The 18,045-nt window shown below is 37.9% G+C and overlaps 1 protein-coding gene and 1 pseudogene across 6 annotated transcripts in view; one reads left to right on the top strand and one right to left on the bottom strand.

Moving 5' to 3' along the window:
• The window catches only part of POLR3B (RNA polymerase III subunit B), a 142,991-nt gene that overhangs the window by 87,114 nt on the left and 37,832 nt on the right, over nucleotides 1-18,045 (bottom strand). For all 6 annotated transcript variants that reach the window (XR_012121562.1, XM_073213784.1, XM_073213782.1 and 3 more), the window contains 5 exons: nucleotides 9,725-9,886; nucleotides 6,842-7,042; nucleotides 4,885-5,047; nucleotides 3,537-3,690; nucleotides 534-608 (listed from right to left, as the gene is read on the bottom strand). Coding sequence is in view for 5 of the 6 variants with exons in the window: in XM_073213784.1 (XP_073069885.1) it covers nucleotides 534-608; nucleotides 3,537-3,690; nucleotides 4,885-5,047; nucleotides 6,842-7,042; nucleotides 9,725-9,886 (755 nt within the window). In the remaining variant the exon portion in view is untranslated. The remainder of the gene's footprint in view (nucleotides 1-533; nucleotides 609-3,536; nucleotides 3,691-4,884; nucleotides 5,048-6,841; nucleotides 7,043-9,724; nucleotides 9,887-18,045) is intronic.
• LOC140843634 (MKI67 FHA domain-interacting nucleolar phosphoprotein pseudogene) lies at nucleotides 9,893-15,237 on the top strand (annotated as a pseudogene).

Here is an 18,045-nt window from a genome sequence, read left to right as displayed (position 1 = left end):
TGTACATTATTAAAAAGCACTTTACTGCAGTATGTTACATATAATATTGCAAGATACTGGCTTTCATTTAGGACCAAAGTACCTTTCTCTCCCAGAGAGTATCAATACATTGGGATACTTGAAACATGTTATTCCTGGATCATACAGTGATCACAAGTCACTGAAATAAAACGGTAAAACATCTGTGAGTCTTGGTCCCCACTTCTAAAAATACCTTCTAAAACTTTAGAATCCCCATGAGGGACCTATGGTGTCTACATCAACATATTCTTTTCTTACTTAACAGTGCATGAATTTACACCAACATTTCGTAATCTTCATGATGTAAACTGATAAATATTTTACAATGTCCAAGCAAGTTCACATACAGAAAAATAGGTTTTTAATAGGTTGATGTATTTGGTAGGGAAGAATTAAGAGACTAAAAATTAAAATGTACTTTTCTCAGAAGCTCAGATTAAACAATATTACTGCTGATTAACCATACGAATGAATAGTAAGGAGACTGAGAAGTTTTACTTTTGGCCTTTTACCTGTATCCCTGAGCCAGCTCTTCCATATGCTTATTCGTGACTGCAGGCTTCTGTTTCTTAACAATTATGTATGGTCTGGAATGGAAGAAAAGAAATTCAATGGGGGAATTAAGTCAGCAAGTAAGCTTACTATAGTGAAATGAGGGAAGCCATAGATAAAATCAAACTTATTTCTCGATTGCTTGATGACAAAAGGTATTTTTTGCATAGGGGCCTATTTCCTCTCTCTCTCCTCTCTCTCTCCCTCCCTCTCTCTCTCTCACACACACACACACACACACACACACACACACAGACACACCACCTCATGTGAGTATGTGTGCATTTACATAATATACACAAACACATTATTTTCTCCAAGTATCTTAGGAAAATATGTGGTTTTGAAATATTCTGAAATATGTAAAGGCAACATAAAAATGATACTTAGTATAAGTCTAGAAGGAAACAAAACCTTCAATGTCATGTTGTGTAACATTGTAAATGCACCATACCAAAAGCGTCTCCTGATTTCATACTGGGAGTATGCGGTACCCCACCCATGAAGTGTGCAGGCAGAGAAGAGCTGTCACTGAGGATAACGATGGCATTTTGTAGTGAAGATCTGATGAGTTTCAGCTGTGTAGAGTGGTTTGCTTTAGGATAAACATCACTGGGCTACACTAGCAAGCTACCTGAAGCTACACATGACCAAAAAGAGTGGCCCTAAGTTTGCAGAGAATGAAGTTTTCTAACTGTGATTTTTAGTGATCTAATGGGTATACGGCAGAAGGAGCTTCCGGGCACATGTTCTGGCAGATTAACCTGTAACTGTCAGTGGTGATTTGCCTCTGGGGGCTTCACCACCACAAGGAAACACTGACACAAAGGATGGCATGCGGCATCAGAACGTCAAGGGCTGTTGCTATTTGGATAAGCAGCTCTTACAGAGAGAAGCAAGTAACCAGCAGACACTTATGTGCACTACCCTAAAGTCCAAATAACGATCTGAGGACTAATGAGCACTTTTAAACAGTTAAGAAGAGGAGCTGCACAATTACAAAAGGGGAATACAAGTTGCTGAAAAATGAACTGGGTGGACTTTTCATGGAAATCAACATTACTTCGAAATCCTGGCTTCTCGGTAGGAAAGCAGAGCAATAGTGCTGCCTCACTCAAGGGCTGCAGTTTAGTTCAGGTTGAGAGACAACAATAATAGGAGTAGGAGTAGAAGGAGTGGATCCCAGTTAGCTACCTCACTTAGCTTTTACTCTACTCACTAAATTCTTATAATTCTTCCTGCCACAGCTATGTTATGCCATTATGAAATTACTTCTAAAGAAGAATTAGTTTTCTTTTAGACTATGCCATATTATCATTGGATGTAATGAGACAGAAAAGAATCCTAAAAAAGAGTAACCTAGAAAATGTCTTTGTTTTTCCCACCTGTAATTGGACCATGTTAGCAGCTACAAATAAGCACCTAATATGTGACTGGCACCTTCAAGTCAATTACCACCCCGTATATCCGTTAGTTCTCAGGACAATCCTAGGGAGGCATTATCATTTACATTTTTACAGCTAAGGAAGCCAAGGCTCAGAGGCTTAAGTAATAAACTAAGAATGACACAAGACAGTAAGTGGAAAGTTAGGATTCAGACAGGTGTATCACCCATTAGCGTTCTTTGGTTACAAAGAAAAGAAACCAACTCTGGTTAACTTAAGCACAAATAGAATTTACTAAAATACAAGAGTAATAAATTTTTTAAAAAAGGATTTAGTGAAAGTGTAAGAATTTACTGGAAGGATAAGAATCAAAGGAAAAGGTGAAATGATGAGCCTCAGAAAGGAGCTGGGACAGTGCCAAGGATCCAGAAAGGGAGGAGTAAGGGGCACACTATTGCATTTCTTCCTGTCAGGATGAATCAGTTCCAAGCACTTCTTCCCCCGAGTTACTCTGTTTGAGATTCAAATTCTCTGAGGAGAGAGTCTGACTGGCCTGGCTCGGGTCTTGTGCCCGACCCTTGGCTGGGCAGGAGAGGGCACCTGACTGTCCCAAAAGGACTGCCCGCTGGGGGTCTGGAAAGCAGTCCCCAGAGGAAAGTGGGGAGGGAAACTGGAAGAAGAAATGGATGCTGGACAGACACCTACCGGGCATCCCACTCACCCAGCACTGACAGATGTCTAAGCTCTGTCCATCACTCTAACATTGCTATTCACTCCCTTGTGCCCTAATCTGAGGACTATAAAGAATGACTATAGTAAGTGAAGGCTTATGAAACAAGATAAGGTCCTCAGCTGACATCCCTGCATATCCCCAAAAGATCTGATACCATGTCCGACACATCTTTGTACCCTCAACTCCTAAACAGTACCTGTGCATAATAAGCCCTTAATATTTGCTGAATGACTAAAACACACCTACTTTTCAATTGGGTCTAAAGTTATTTATGTCTTTATGCCTCCACATTTTTTATTCTTGCCATTCCTCAGTCTTTCTCCCTTCCTCCTTCATCCAAGGTACTCAATCCAGCTCATCTTTTCAAAGTCCCATTCATAGCGACAGAATATAGTTGGTAAAATCATGACTGCTCGAGTCAAATTGTGGAGTCTAGGAGCTTTTGAGTAAAAAACAGACTACCACTACCTAGCTTTGGGTAAGTTACTTAGTCTCACTAAATCCCAGTTCCTCATTTGTTAAATATTAATCCAACCTTATGGGGTTGAATATATTTAAAGCCATACACATTGCACATCTACTGAAATAATAAATTAACATGATTGGTTATCAGTAATTATTTCTGCCTTTGTCAGCAGACTGAGCTTCCTGAGGTCAGAGACTGACTCCCATGAATCTCTGGATCCTCCATAACCTGTATGCTTACTCATGAGGTGTTTGCTAACTGAATTAAATTTAACTTAATAGCAAGAGAGTTGTTAAAGTAGACTCAAAAGTAAAAACAAGTCTATTTCTTTCAAAAGTAAACAGAGATTCTTAAAAACTCTTCTTAGCAACTTATATACCTGCACAGCCTTCCTCCATCAGAGGAAATATAGACACATCGATCTGTGAGATTTGTTGAGATGGAAACAAATTCATTGATATATCCTGCTCTTCGCATCAGTCGAAATGTGTTCACTAGCTTCTGATGGTCTCGAATGACACCTAGAATGTTACCTAAGCAAAAAGAAGAATATTTAAGACAAAAATGAAAGATAAATCTAATTGGATTTAAAATACCCACCCGATAAAAATGATAAGCAGCACTGAAAAGTCATTTGAAAATACTTTTTATTAACACCTGCAGCCAGTCTGCAAGGCTGTGGAGTGGCCAGCTCTTCCACATGTCAGCTGAGTAACACTGGAAAGGTCAGCCTCATTTTCCTCGTCAGTCAGCATCATGCTAGGGAAATGACATCAGGTCCAGACCTCCTGGGTTTGAACACTGGCTCTTATCACTTCCAAAGGGTCGATGTGAGGATTTAATGAGTTAGATCTTACACAAGCACGTAGAACTCTGCCTAGCACCGAGGAACTGCTGTTACTAAGGCACTTTTGCTGTTATCCTCTCTGTGAAATGAGGAACATGGACCTTGCCCTATAGGGTTAGCGTGAGGACTCAGCGAGGTACTGGGTGAAAATGCAAAGTGAGGGCTTGCTCAGAGTTCATGGCTGGGAAGCCCTGAACGTGGCAGGTGGTCAACAGCCCTGTTGCCCTTCTCACCGGTCCATGCAGTGAAGGATTAATGCCTCCCAGAGCTGGAGGATGGAGAGAAGAGCATGGGGTCATGTAGTCAGGATGAGCACACGGAGCATGCTGGGGAGGAGACAGTGAGGGGACAGGCACCTTCAACACCAAGTTACAAGTAGGAAAGACAAGGGGCATGTGCCACTGAGGCCAGAGGACTCTGACGGGTAGGAAAGGGGATGCTAAAGAAATAGCTGGAGCATGAGCCAAAGGAAAATGGCCCTCATGCTGCAGGCTATTCACAATCAATTATCAAGCTGCTGACTGTTAAGTCAACTAACTCTCAGGGCTGATTGATTATTTCTGCAGAATGCCTCACAAACTTAACTTGAACATAAAGATACTATGTTGAGCTTTATTCCACCATGGATATGCTGGAAGCTGCAAAAGGAGAGAGGCAGCCAGTCTGCAATGTGACCCTTTAGCTCTGATAGCTGTATTCCCTCAGAACCTGGATGATCCAGCCAATGGGATAACTGTTTGTTACCATTTTTTTCTACCTTTAAATTAAGGTCAACTTGGGTCCAGAATTAAAGTATATTTATGCTTTAAATTCATGGATGAAAATGGATCCTCCTAACCCCAGACTGTTCAGGATCAATACATCTCCATAATATACTCACCATTGAGGAAGACGAGAAACACATTTGGGTAAGAGAGTTCTTCCCCACATAATAAATTCACATCTTCTACTCCCAGGTTGCTGGCTAACTTAACAATGGGTCCATCTTCCATGTCAGTAGTGATATGTGTCATAAGGGCCAAGTTTTTAACCAAACCACATGCCTACAAAACAAAAGACAGGCATTTTTAAGGATGAACATTCGAATACAGAATATTGAAAATATTTTTCAGTACATGTCTGAATTTTCAATACATGTCTAAAAATAGCTTACAACTTTGCTGGTAGCAATGCAAAATAGTACAACCTTGTAGGGGACTTTGGTGATTCATACAAATACCTTAAAAATGTATATACCCTTAAACCCAGAGGAATTTATTCTAGGGTAACAGGATATAAACATAGATTTAGCCACAGAAATGCTGAGTACAGTACTACTTGGAGTGGCAAATAATGATGGCATCATAGATGACCCCCCAAAAAGAAACTGATCACACAAATCTTTAGTTCCAGACAACAGAACATCACAGTCAGTAAGATAACATTGTGAAATATAGTAAAGGAAAACACTGATAAATATGGACACATAAAAATATAAAACCTCTGGCCTGAAATGAGAGACAGTGTACAAAACAACTGACCAGTATTCTATAAAGCTTCGTGGTCATAAAAGGTAGAGAAAGACTGAAGAACTGCTTCAAATTAAGAATAAGGAAACTTGACAACTGAAAGCAATATATAATCCTGGATCAGAAAAAAGACATTAGTGGGACAACTGGAAAAAATATGAATAAAATCTATAAATTACAGTACTGTTATCCACATTAATTTCATGAGGTTGATGACTGTGCTATGAGGATATAGGATGTTCTCATTTGGGGAATCTAGGTGAAGGATTATGGAAATTGTATTATTTCTGCAACTTTCTCGTATGTCTGACATTATTTCAAAAAACATTTTTTTACTTCTATACAACCCCCCAAAAAGATCTAAAACATATGAATAAGAGCATACTACATAGCAAATAGATAAAGTGACATGTAAAGATTATACCTTCAATTATTAAAAATCATCTACTGTAGTGATGCACAAAAAAAGTATTTTATCAAGTTTAGCGAAATTTAGTGTTCCAATACTCAAGATGTGTACCTTATGCAAATTTGACACACTGCATTATTTTAATGTAAATTTCCATATGTTTTAAGATAAATTAGGAGGATGATAATTTCTAAAAATCTTAACTCTGCATGGACTTCTTTTTTCACCTCTCCAAGTCACAACAAATTTCTGCATTTTGGAACTTACACCTTTTATTGTCATAATTAACTTATTTATTAATTCAGTATATATTTGTGGGACCTCTACTCTGAATGTGGCATGGGATACAATGGTTCCTTCCTCAGGAAGTTAATAATTCAGAAAGAATAAAATCAAGTGAAACCAACACTGGTCACCAGGAAGGAGAAAGGCCATGGTGTGGGACACAGGCCATGCTACAGAAGGAAACTTAACTTTCTTGGTCTCATGTTTAGGTTTGTTTCCTGTCTAAGTTAGGTCTTGGACTGTGCGCTTCTGTTTGGCTGCAACTGTGACTCAGATGTCCTGCAAGTTGACTGAAAGAAAATAAGGAGTTGCTTAAGAAGAGCACAGGTGATGGTCTCTCCATTTTCCTTCACATTCTTGTCCCCTCTAAACGCATGGTTTGATTCTTGGGATATACTAAAGCAAGCAAGAAAATGTGGACCCTATTTCTATTTAGGCAAGATCCTAAATCAAATACTTCTGTACGTACTGGCTTTGGAATGATACTGATGTCCTTCTGACAGGCTGCATCAATATTTCTCTGCCAAATGGGTAGTGGACCCAAGAAAGGATGTGGCCTGTGGGAACGGGAGCAGAAGCAGTGCATTGCCACAGCTGCTGGTGGCAGCACAGCAGAGGCGCCTCGGACGCCTTACCTCTCCCTCAGGAGTGTCCGATGGACAGAGCATCCCCCACTGAGATGGCTGCAGGGATCGAGGACCGCTCACTTTTCTTGTTTTTTCAAACTGGGAAGAGATTCTGGTCATCATGCCCAATGCAGATATGTATGACAAGCGAGACAGCACCTGAGTCACACCCTGGCGGTCCATTTTAAATCTCTTTAGAGACCAATTTCCCTGTACAGAAAGGAAAGACGTAAGATGACACTGACCCATTCATATGTTGTCTTATTCTTTGCAGTCACTCTGAGTTCATCATAGGAACTAGTTGTTCATGAAATTAGAGCTATCACGTATATTCAGAAATCAAAATGTCCCAAGTTAAAATTTAGCCAGGGCACTCACTGGGGTTTCATAGGAATTTAATGAATACTACCTACATCTAGCAACCATCTCAGAACGCTTTGATGTATCAACCTTATCAAATCAGAGTAGTTATTTTCTGAAGAACTAATTATATCCTAACAAATCAGTTTGACAAGACATTTCTACTGGAAGCAATAAGCTAACAAACAGGTCACTAGCAATTTCTATACACATTTAAGGTAAAACTTGTTTGAAACTCAAAGAAATAATTTCATGTTGGAATATGCCATTATTTGGACAAAATTAGTCTTAACTGGAGGAACATACAGCAACAGAAAAATGACGGCAGTAACAGTTATCAGGGATAATGAATAAAGCATAGGCTTCTTAATCAAGGCTAAGAATTGCATATATATTCATATTAAAAAATATATATCCTCTGTGGCTATCATGTCAACCTTAAAACATTCAGATGAAATAATCTTGAACATTAAATTTACTTTACCTCCTAATGCATTAACAGTATTTTATATTAAATATATTTTATAGTTGTATTAATTGCACACATTAAATATTCTCAAAGGTAATTTAAAGATTGTTAGGAATTGATAAATTTTCAACTCATGGTACATAAATTAACAGTAGAAAATAGCATACACAGAAACATAAAGTAGAAAATAAAATGCCAAATATATATTTGATTCAATTGATCTTTTTGATTCAAAGAGAAAATATGGCATCTGCTAAAGAGTGGTTCTTCATTTTTCTTCTAAGAATCTGATGAACCCTATGACTGTTCTCTTGAGAAGATGAATGTAGGACCATGAACACAAAATTTTATATTCAGTTTCATGGGGAGGACTCATGATTCCCAGGTTAAAAAACCTCGGAGTAGAAAAAAAGCTAGGGTTTCAGAAAGAGCTAAGGCGACCTGTTTTAATTAAAATATGTGACTTTGGAAAAGCTTCCTCAAATGAAAATTCAAGTACAGTTTAGACCTATCACTTCAGAAACTTGAGTTTTAGATAATATGGAAAAGAGTTAAATTGTGGGAAGAATCCCTATCTATTAGAAAGCAAAGAAATTGAGCAAACACATTTATCTCACATTAACTTTGTATACTGCTCATTCAGTTAACTCCTACTATGCTCTCAATGAGAATGAACCTAGTAAAGTGACTTAGGCCCAGAGAGTAGGAGTAAGGAAGGTAAATAAACACTGGGCACAGAGCTAAAATGAGGCAGCAGCTGCTGGCAAATAGGAAGTCAATGGCAAGTGAAGCCAAGATGTTCAACGAGAGAATTTGTTCTAGTATTCTGCAGGAGTGTTACAAAAGGGAGAGGGGAGAAGCAGACAAAGGGTCTAAAACTGCTTCTCTGAGAAAATGTATTTGTTGAAAACATTCTAAAGGCAATACTCAACAGAATTTTAGAAGCTGATCTTTTTCTGGTTGCCTACAGACAGGGATACCTGCAACAAGGTGTTTAGTTTAATTATTAATAGCCACTCCTTTTTCCCTACTGATTTTTCTAATAAGGATCTTCTCTGAGAAGTAAGAGCAGTGTCCCTTAGGGGCAAAAGAACTACTCCAAACAGCTATCATGACCTGTGAATTATGGGTCAGAAAGCAAGGGCAAAGTAATGTTAACAGAAGCTTATTCAAGTGCTCTTTGGAGGCGTTTCTTCAAATATCCAGGGATCTACTTTCAGACAAGTTTGGGCTACAAGAGTTTAATGTGCCTAAAGAGGCACAAAGCCCCAGTTTGCCTCCAGTTTAGATGTAGCTGTCATTGCAAAGGCTGCTCACACAGACCCAGGGCAAGTTCCTGAAGTCAAGTACTGCAGTGAATCTGCCACTAATTGTTTCATTGTTCAGGGAATCACTATGTTATACTATAGTATTCTTTTGTTAGAGCAAATCTCATCCATAAAAGTAATTTTATGTCTGGCATACAAAACGTGAACCAGACTTCATCAGATAGACCTATAGTTGTTATGCTTTAAGAAAGGGAGCAAAAACCTATCTGATAGCCTTTTATGGACACCTGGAGGCCCTCAGCACACAGCAGCTGCAGAGGCCTGGAGCCTGAATTCATCACTCACATGAGGAACAGCTGATAGCCCTCTGAGGCTTATAAACCTACAATGAAATGAAACATTTTGTATTGTTTTGGACAAAAGTTGTCATTAATAAACCTACTTGCAATATGTCAGTTTTACTGCAGAAAAAAAAGAATGGCTATTAATAAACTAAAAGATTTTTCCTCTGTGTAAGAGTATCTATTTTCTTATTGCCTCATATAACAGGAACAATAATTTAGCAGTAAAATTGTATAGTAACATTATTTCTTACTGAGAACATTTAAACTATAGACTACCTTTCAAAGTAGAACATTTACGATTTATAAGCATTTTTTAAAGATATACATATATATACACATACACATCCATATATATATTTAATCTGCATTCTCAAAGTACATTAAATTTCCATTCCACTGAAGAGATGTATAAGCAAGTTACAAATCCATAGACAAATGATTGAAGACTTACTGTAGAAATGGCATTCACCATGCCATTGGTGATCTGGTCTTGACGCATGTGTTTCACCACATCAAATTGGGCTGCTCTTTGTTTAGGAATCACCTGGTCTGCAATCTTCTTCATTTCAGAATTAAATTTTTTGAATAAATCTTCAAAAAGCAGTGATAAAAGCTAGAAAAAAAAAAGTATATGTTGAACTTCAAAAATGCACTACTAGCCTATTTGATAAATTTTAGACCTTTATTAAACTTGGTTTAAAAGAGAGAAAAAAAAAAGGGTGGGCCTGGCATTTCTGGGAGTGCCGCGTGGAGCTGGTGGGCTGGGAAGCTTTTGGCATGGTGGTCTTTGCTGGCCCAGCCAAGCCATTCCTGACCTTGAACCCGCAGGAGGACGCCAAGTTTCAGAAGGAGGTGGCACACATTTGCCGGCACGAGACCCAGCAACAAAAGAAAGAAAAATTTACTCCTGGAGTAGTCAATGTGAGCCACGTACCTCCGGCACTTTGTGAAACCCAGATCCAAGCCCATTTCTCCCAGTTCAGCACTATTACAAGATTCAGACTGTCCAGAGGTAAAAAGACTGGAAATAGCAGAGGCTATGACTTCGTAGAGTTTGAATCTGGAGATGTTGCCAAAATAGTTGCTGAAACAATGTACAACTACCTTTTGGTGAAAGACTTTTAAGTGTCATTTTATACCACCTGAAAAAGTACACAAAGAACTTTATGGAGAGTGGCATATTCACATGAAAAGGTGTCATATCCAGCAGTGGAATGGCATGATCAGAATCAGACACTTCCTCAAAAGCTACAGATGGAAGAGCAAATTAAAGAGTGAAAAATTGCTGAGCAAGAAACAAGCTAAAAAAAGAATTGACTTTAATTTTCCTTCGTTGACTTTACATAAAAAGGGAAAAAGAAATGCTTCAAACACCGATCTCTGGAAATCTACATACAACCAGGTTTTACCTAAGGAGAAGAAAAAAGAACTTTCAGACAATCCAAAAAGGCCTGAGGAAGACTGTGGATAGCCAAGGCCCACACCAGTTTGTACACCGACATTTTTGGAGAAACAAAATCTGAAGCAGCTGAAGTGGATGCTGACGATAAAGGTAATACAACAGTTTTCAAATAGCCCATATCTGGTGTAAAAGAAGAAATACTCAGAGAGTCTCAGACACCTACACTTTCAAGGAGAAAAGGACGAAGAGAAAAGCAATCAGTGATTCTGCATGAATCATTGTGGGGAAGTTGGGGTTCCTATGGCCAGGATCCTCACTGAACTTAAACCACCTGATGATGTAACTGGCCTGTTGCTGGGCTGCCGCTTCCACAGCTGTTATTGCGCTATATAGAGAGCTCGGCCCAGTGCTCTGGGCGGAGGCAGAGATGCTAGTGCTCGACCTACCGCCCGAGAACAAGCCAGGTAATAAATCCTTTCACCCCAAGCACGTTTTGCTGTCGATTCCTTTGGTGACACTGAATCCATAGCGAACTTGCCTGGGGCTGAAACCCATTGGCAAGACAATCATGTACAGTAATTCTTCTGAAAAAATGTAATTTTTTTGATATTTAACTAGCTTGCAGTAGCCAGGCACATGATGCCTCTTTTTTCTAATTTTCTCTAGTTTTCATAGCTGTCTTCAGTGACTCTGTGTGAATAGAGGAGTCACCAGTAACTGCAGGTTTAAGTACTACACTGCAGCTTTTGTTGTTACTATCAAAAAAAGAAAGAAAATCTTAACTTACCATCTACATGGGTTTCCGTCAGGCTGTGCACATTTAACCCACAGAGTACTTTAGACTTCAACATCATATGGTTGACACTGGAGATTACGTTACGTGGAGAGTTAGAAGGCGGTTCGAGTATGTGTGTATGACCAATGTTACATTAGCTTTTGGTGGGCTAGCACAGATTAATAACGATCATTTTGTGTCAGTATCACTGATGTGGAATTGTATTTCAAGCATCAGTGACCAGCAAATAAACTTTTTCTATGATTAAAAAAAAAAGGATGGAGAGACTGCTTAAGACTGAATAAACAATCTGAATTCCATTTGATAAATATCTACTTTTCTATGTGCTTATCATCATGCTTAGATGCTGGGAAGAAGAGCAAAGATGATGACAAATTCCTGCCTTCGAAGACATTTAACTCAAGACTAGTCACTCCCAGACTTTCTTAATGTCACTGCCCTGTGACTTAATTTTTAATTTTACAAATAAAGATTATTAAAACCCCAAGGAAGAGGTCAGGGAGAAGAATCACCATTAAAAACTCTGACAACACCAAAGATGTGGCATCCTTTGGAGCTTTCCTTATCGGTGATATAAGTATAAGCTGGTACAACCCCTTGTAAACAGTTTGCCATTATCTACCCTTCCCCATGGCCCAGCAGTCCCCTTCTAGGTACGTCCCCCACAGCAATGCACAAATTGCTGGCTCCACCCCTACAGTTTCTGATTCAATAGGCCTAGGGCTGAGCCCAAGAATTTGCATTTCTAGAGCTGCTGCGGGAGAAGAGCACCTGGAGAATCACTGTCCTGCAGAAATGTGCCTGTACATGCATCAATCAGTACACGTATACCGGATGTTCATAGCAGCATTTGTGTCAGCTCAAAACTGGAAACTGTACAAATAATATTTAGTTAGGCAAACTAGCATACTTAATGGAACACTATAAACCAATGAAAATGAGCAAAAAAGAACCAACCGCAGAATCATGGCTGCATCTTAGAAACACAATATTGAGTGAAAGAAGCCTGATACAAAAGAATATATACAGTATGACTCCACCTACATAAGGTTCAAAACCGGCATAATTGAACTACATTGTTTAGGAAAGCATAATTCAGTGGCAAAATTCTGAGGAAAGGCAAGTGATGCCATAAAAATTAGGTTAGGGTTTACATCTTGGAAGGGAACAATTATGATCACATAGGGGCATGTTTGGGAGAACTAAGGATTTCTTGGCCTGAGTGACATTTGCAAAGGTAATTGTTTTACAACAATCTAAGATGAAATTTATATTTTATGCACTTTCTGTTTTTCAGTGAAAGGTTATAAAATAAAATAATACCCATTAATTACCCTGACATCATCCCATTTTCAAAAGGACACTTTAACATCAATTGAGGGCAAAGCAAATAATCCCAGAAGAAAAACAACAAAAAAAGTAAATACAGTTTGCTTGATGAGAATTCACTCCATCCATCCTTACTCATTACTCTCCAGATTAGTGAAAAACTGGACCACCAACTCACACCAATCCTCAGACCAGTGCCTGGGCACCACAAACCTAAATAGCAGAAAATGCTGTAAAGGCTATAGAGATCAAAATAAAGTTTGAAACAACAGTTCAGCTAGAAAAAAAAAAATCAAAGTGTTTAAGCCCCTACACAAACATTATTGGGAAACAGGATTCGTCAATGATTTCATGGGATGGATGAAGAGCACAGGAGGAAGGAAGGTAAGGACTTGGGAAGGGAGCAGAGGCCTTAAGAAAAAGCTTCCACTTAGGACCTACAAAGCCATAAGACGACACCCCTTGTACTCTCATAATAAAGAAAAGATGAACTATCTATAAAATCATATATTTCTGGCATCTAACAAAGGTTGCAGGCAACCAGGCAAGCTAAATTACAAATGGTGACAAGCCTAAGGAGAGAGACACATGACAGATGATGTCTGCCACAAAAGAAGAAATCAACTAAAGTTCTAAGGGCTTTGGAAGTGCCAAATGTGGGTCACCATGAAAGCTTAGAATCTTTCAGAGGCTCAGACACAAGAGGCTCTGCACTCACAAGTTCTTTCTGTAGAATGCTCATGAACTCAAAGTAAAAAGACCTGAAAGAGACTCTTCAGGGGAACAAAACCCTGTCTACTTCCATGAACGTTCTCTCACACAAAGCAAAAATCTTCAAGTTGCTGGAGAAGGCTCAGGAGCCCTCCTGCTGACGGCCCAGGCCAAGGTAACCTGCCCTGAGAAAGGCGTGGAGGCAAAGGCTGTCTGTCCCCGAGGGTGGAAGAGGAAACCCCCTGATCTCACCATAAGCCTTGCATCTAGTAACCTGCAACAGCAGCCTACAGCAGGACAGCCAGCAGACCCTCCGGCCACTGACTCCAGGAAAGGTACAAGGCCAGAAGGAAGAGCAAGAGAAAACCAAAATCACCTTTCCCTGGTGAGCAGCAGCAACGAGCTTGGGTCAAGGATCCTGCACTGATACTGAGCAGGGGCCAGATACCACAGGGAAGGGCAGGAAAACGAAAGCTTTCCTTTATGAAACAGGACAAGGAGCAGATACCCGTTCTCACCAGTCCTATTCAACATTGTACTGGGGGCATATTCAGGGCAATAGGACAAGAAAAAGAAAAACTAAAAATGCTGGAAAGGAAGAAATAAAACTGTCACTACTTGCAGATAACATTTGTCCACATAGAAAATCCCAAAGAATCTAAAAAACCCTACTAGAACCAATAATTGAATTTAGTAAGCTTGCAAAGATACAAGGTCAGTATGTAAAAAGCAATTGTATTTAAAACATTACTGAGAGAAATTAAGGAGAATCTCAATAGGAGAGGGATACCATGTTCACTGATCAGAAGACTCAGTATTATTTAGATGTCAGTTCTCCCCAAATTCATCTATTAATGCAATGTAATCTCAATCAAACACTACTGGCTTTTTTCTTTAATGGAGACGGTAATTCTAAAATTTAAGTGATAATGCTAAAACTCCTAAATTTATCACGATAGGAAAAAACCTTCACTCTCCAACAATACGTCAGCTGGACATATTCTTCCTGATAGGACACAACAGACACTGCACAACATTGCCCGTGAAGTGTTCCAGCCAAAGTAGACACTTCAATAGGGTCTAGCCTCTGAATTTAATTCCTGGCTTACAAGAAATTTAGAGGAGTACACAGGAATACATATATATAAAGATACCAGCGGGATGCCATTGGTAAAACCCATTAATATGAGAAACTCTTTAGGACAAAAGGCCCAGTTTTTTTTAAGAAAACACACACACACACACACACACGATCTATACAGACCAAAGGAGTTCAAGAGACCTATCAACTGAATGCAGTATATGAGACATGTATGGATCCTGTGAACAATACTACTATAAGCAACAACAATATTTATAAGGAAATCTGGATATAGAATAGATTTTTGATGATACTGAGCAATTATTCCTTAAAAATTTTAGGTTTGAAAATGGTGTTCTGATTTTTTTTTAAATTTTATCTTTTAGAGATACATTTTTCAATACTTGTAGAATGTGATTTGGGACACTGAAATTTATGGCTTGGATTTCTTTAACTGAATTTTGGAATGGGGATGGTGGGAGAGAGTGGAGGAGGGTATAGATAAAACAAGATTGGCTTCTATTGATAATTCAAGTTGTATGAAAGATACATTTTACATTTTTATTTTTGTATATGTTTGAAATTTTTCTTATATTTTTATTAAAAATATCTACCAAAAAAATTGCTAAAGTACTTAGGAGTGAATCTAACAGAAGAGGTGCCAGACATTCATGGAAAAGGTATAAATCTTTATTGGAAGATTTTATGTTTACATACATAATTCAACATAATATGTATTATATATAATATATCTTTATATAGAATAATATATATTATCAGTATGTAATGCATATTATCAATATGATAAATATATGTATTTATATTTATATGTGTATTTATATATATAAAACAAGTATACATTTATATATTACTTTAAATATATATTATATTGAATTATATATTTTTTCTAATGACATCATATGTTGAATTCAAAACTTAATATGGAGAGGTTTTCTTTACATCAAAGAAAACCTAAATAAATGGAGAGAAGAAAATATTCATGTATAAAAAGACCACACATACTAACATTACTAGCATACTAACATCAATTATCAATTCCCCAAATCGATCTATAATTCCAATGCAACTCCATTCAAAACTCTAGAAGATTTTTAGTAAGAATTGACAGGCTTACTCTAAAATTTATACAGAAAACCTAAGATCCTAAAACAGCTAAGACATTCCTGGAAAAGGCAGTGAATAGACTGATAAATGTACAAACTAACCAATGTAAAGAACAGGGTCTAGAAACAAACCCACACAAACATTATATGCTTGTCAGCTTGTCATGGCAGAGGTGCTATTTCAGGTCAGTGTGGAAATGAAATAGTGCTGGGACAACCAGTTACTCATTTGAAAACCAAATGAAGTTGGATTCTTACTTCATTCCATACACAAAAATCCATTCCAGATAGACTAAATAACAAATACCAAAGGCATAAGTTTAGAAATACAGAGAAGTACTTTTAAAAAGAAGTGTTGACAAAATTGACCACAATTAAAATTATTAACTCCTACACATTAAAAGATCCCATAAAGTTAGAAATAAAAAATAAACTAGAAGATATCAGCAACACATATAACTGAGAAAAAATTAGGGTCCAAAGTACACAAAAAATCTTGAAATCAATAAGGAAAATGTAAACAACCCAAAAGGTGTTTTAAAGAAGAAAAAACAGGAATGTCAATAAATACATGAAAAAGAGGCTCAACTTCATTAGTAATGAGGAAATGCAAATTATACCAGAAGGAGCTGCCACTTTATGTCCACCAGATAGACAAAAATGTTTAAGTCTGATACTAAGCCATAGGATGGAGATCTTCAGGAACTCCAACACCGTGCGATGTACAAATACTTGGGAAACTAGTTCCACATTCCCCAGTTAATATGTATTTAATATAAGATTTAACTTGACTAGGCAATCTTATTTATAGAAGCTCTTACATATGGGCACCAGAAAATATGAATAAGAATGTTAATATTTTTTTAAGAAGGGAAATCATACAAAGGTCTTGACTGGTAGAATAAAGTGATATTTCTTCTACATATCATATTTATACAATGGAATATAATCCAAAAATGAAAGTGAGCCTTAGTGACTGCAATACTATAGCTGAATCTTCAAAACAATGCTGAAAAAAAAGCTACAGAAAGATGTATACGGTATGAGTTTACTTTTATAAAACTCAAAAATGTATTTTATACATATATAAAGCAAAACTTGTAACATTTTAAAATGTTTTAAATTTTAAATTGAAATAATGTAATTAAAATTATAACTGCAAAAATTCAGGGTAGTGAGGGAAAGAGGAACAGAGTAAGGAAGAAATACATAGGTAAATGGAATGGTACGAATAGTGGTCAATAATTAAGAATTACTTACATTATGTAGTGGATTTGAGTTACAATCTAACCATGGAAGCCAAATCAACAAAGTAAGAAGTCATAAAAACAGACTATGATGGTTCCATTTCCAGAATTGGTGGAGTAACTCCTATCAGATGGACTCAACACTTAACAAAAGTGAATGGCACTGGGTGCATTCCCTGGTTTTAATGCTTTTTGACTACGGGTAGGCCACATTGTTAAGAAGGGTCCAAGCTACACAGCAAAGTAAAACCCAGAGAGACCACAGTCTTACCGGATTGAAAAACCAGAGGAAAAAGATCTGAGTTTCCACAGCAGCTGGAGAGTGAGGAAGAAATCACAAGAAGAGAAAACCCCCAAATTATGTTTATAAACTTTGCCCAAATCTCTGGCTGACCCTTAACTACACACTGAAAAGTGTGGCCCCCAGATGCCCCAAATCTGGGTGGAGGTTGTGACTGCTTTTTCTAACAGAGTAGAAATAAATGAAGGTGTGACTTTCAAAACTAGGTCATCAAGGCCATGTGGGTTCCATCTAGTTCATGGGAACACTCATTCAGAGTCCCGAGCCATGCTAATGCACAAAACTGGGAAGCCCAGGTCCTAGCCAAGGCTAGCCCTCCAGCCCTCTCCCCACTAGCAGAATACTACCAACTGACCTCCACTAACACCATGTGGAAAAGAAGAATCAAACAGCCAAGTCCAGCCTGACTTGCTGGCCCACAAAGCTGTAAGATACAATGAAATGGTGTGTTGTTTTAAGGCAGTTTTGGGATAGCATGCCCTGCACGAACAGGTAACCAGAACACCATTTATATAAAGTTCGCAAAACTAAATAGATGGCTTACTACAAGTAAGTAGCAGGCATACTTCTACAATAATGAAATAGAACAGATATTACAAATACTTAAATTTCTCTGCAAATTAATTGTATTAGTTTTTTTTTCCTCAGTAAGCATTTTTTGTCCTTCAGAGGAGAAAACTTGATTAATTTGTAATCTAGGTAAAATAACAAAACATGAATGTTAATACTGCGGTGCAGGGGGGGACATTATATATACACTGATTATTTACTTAAAGAGGAG

Source organism: Manis javanica, chromosome 10 (assembly GCF_040802235.1).
Source record: "Manis javanica isolate MJ-LG chromosome 10, MJ_LKY, whole genome shotgun sequence".
Classification (NCBI taxonomy): Eukaryota; Metazoa; Chordata; class Mammalia; order Pholidota; family Manidae; genus Manis; species Manis javanica.
The sequence above is the reverse complement of the archived record's forward strand: the minus strand, read 5'-3'. Positions and strand labels throughout refer to the sequence as shown.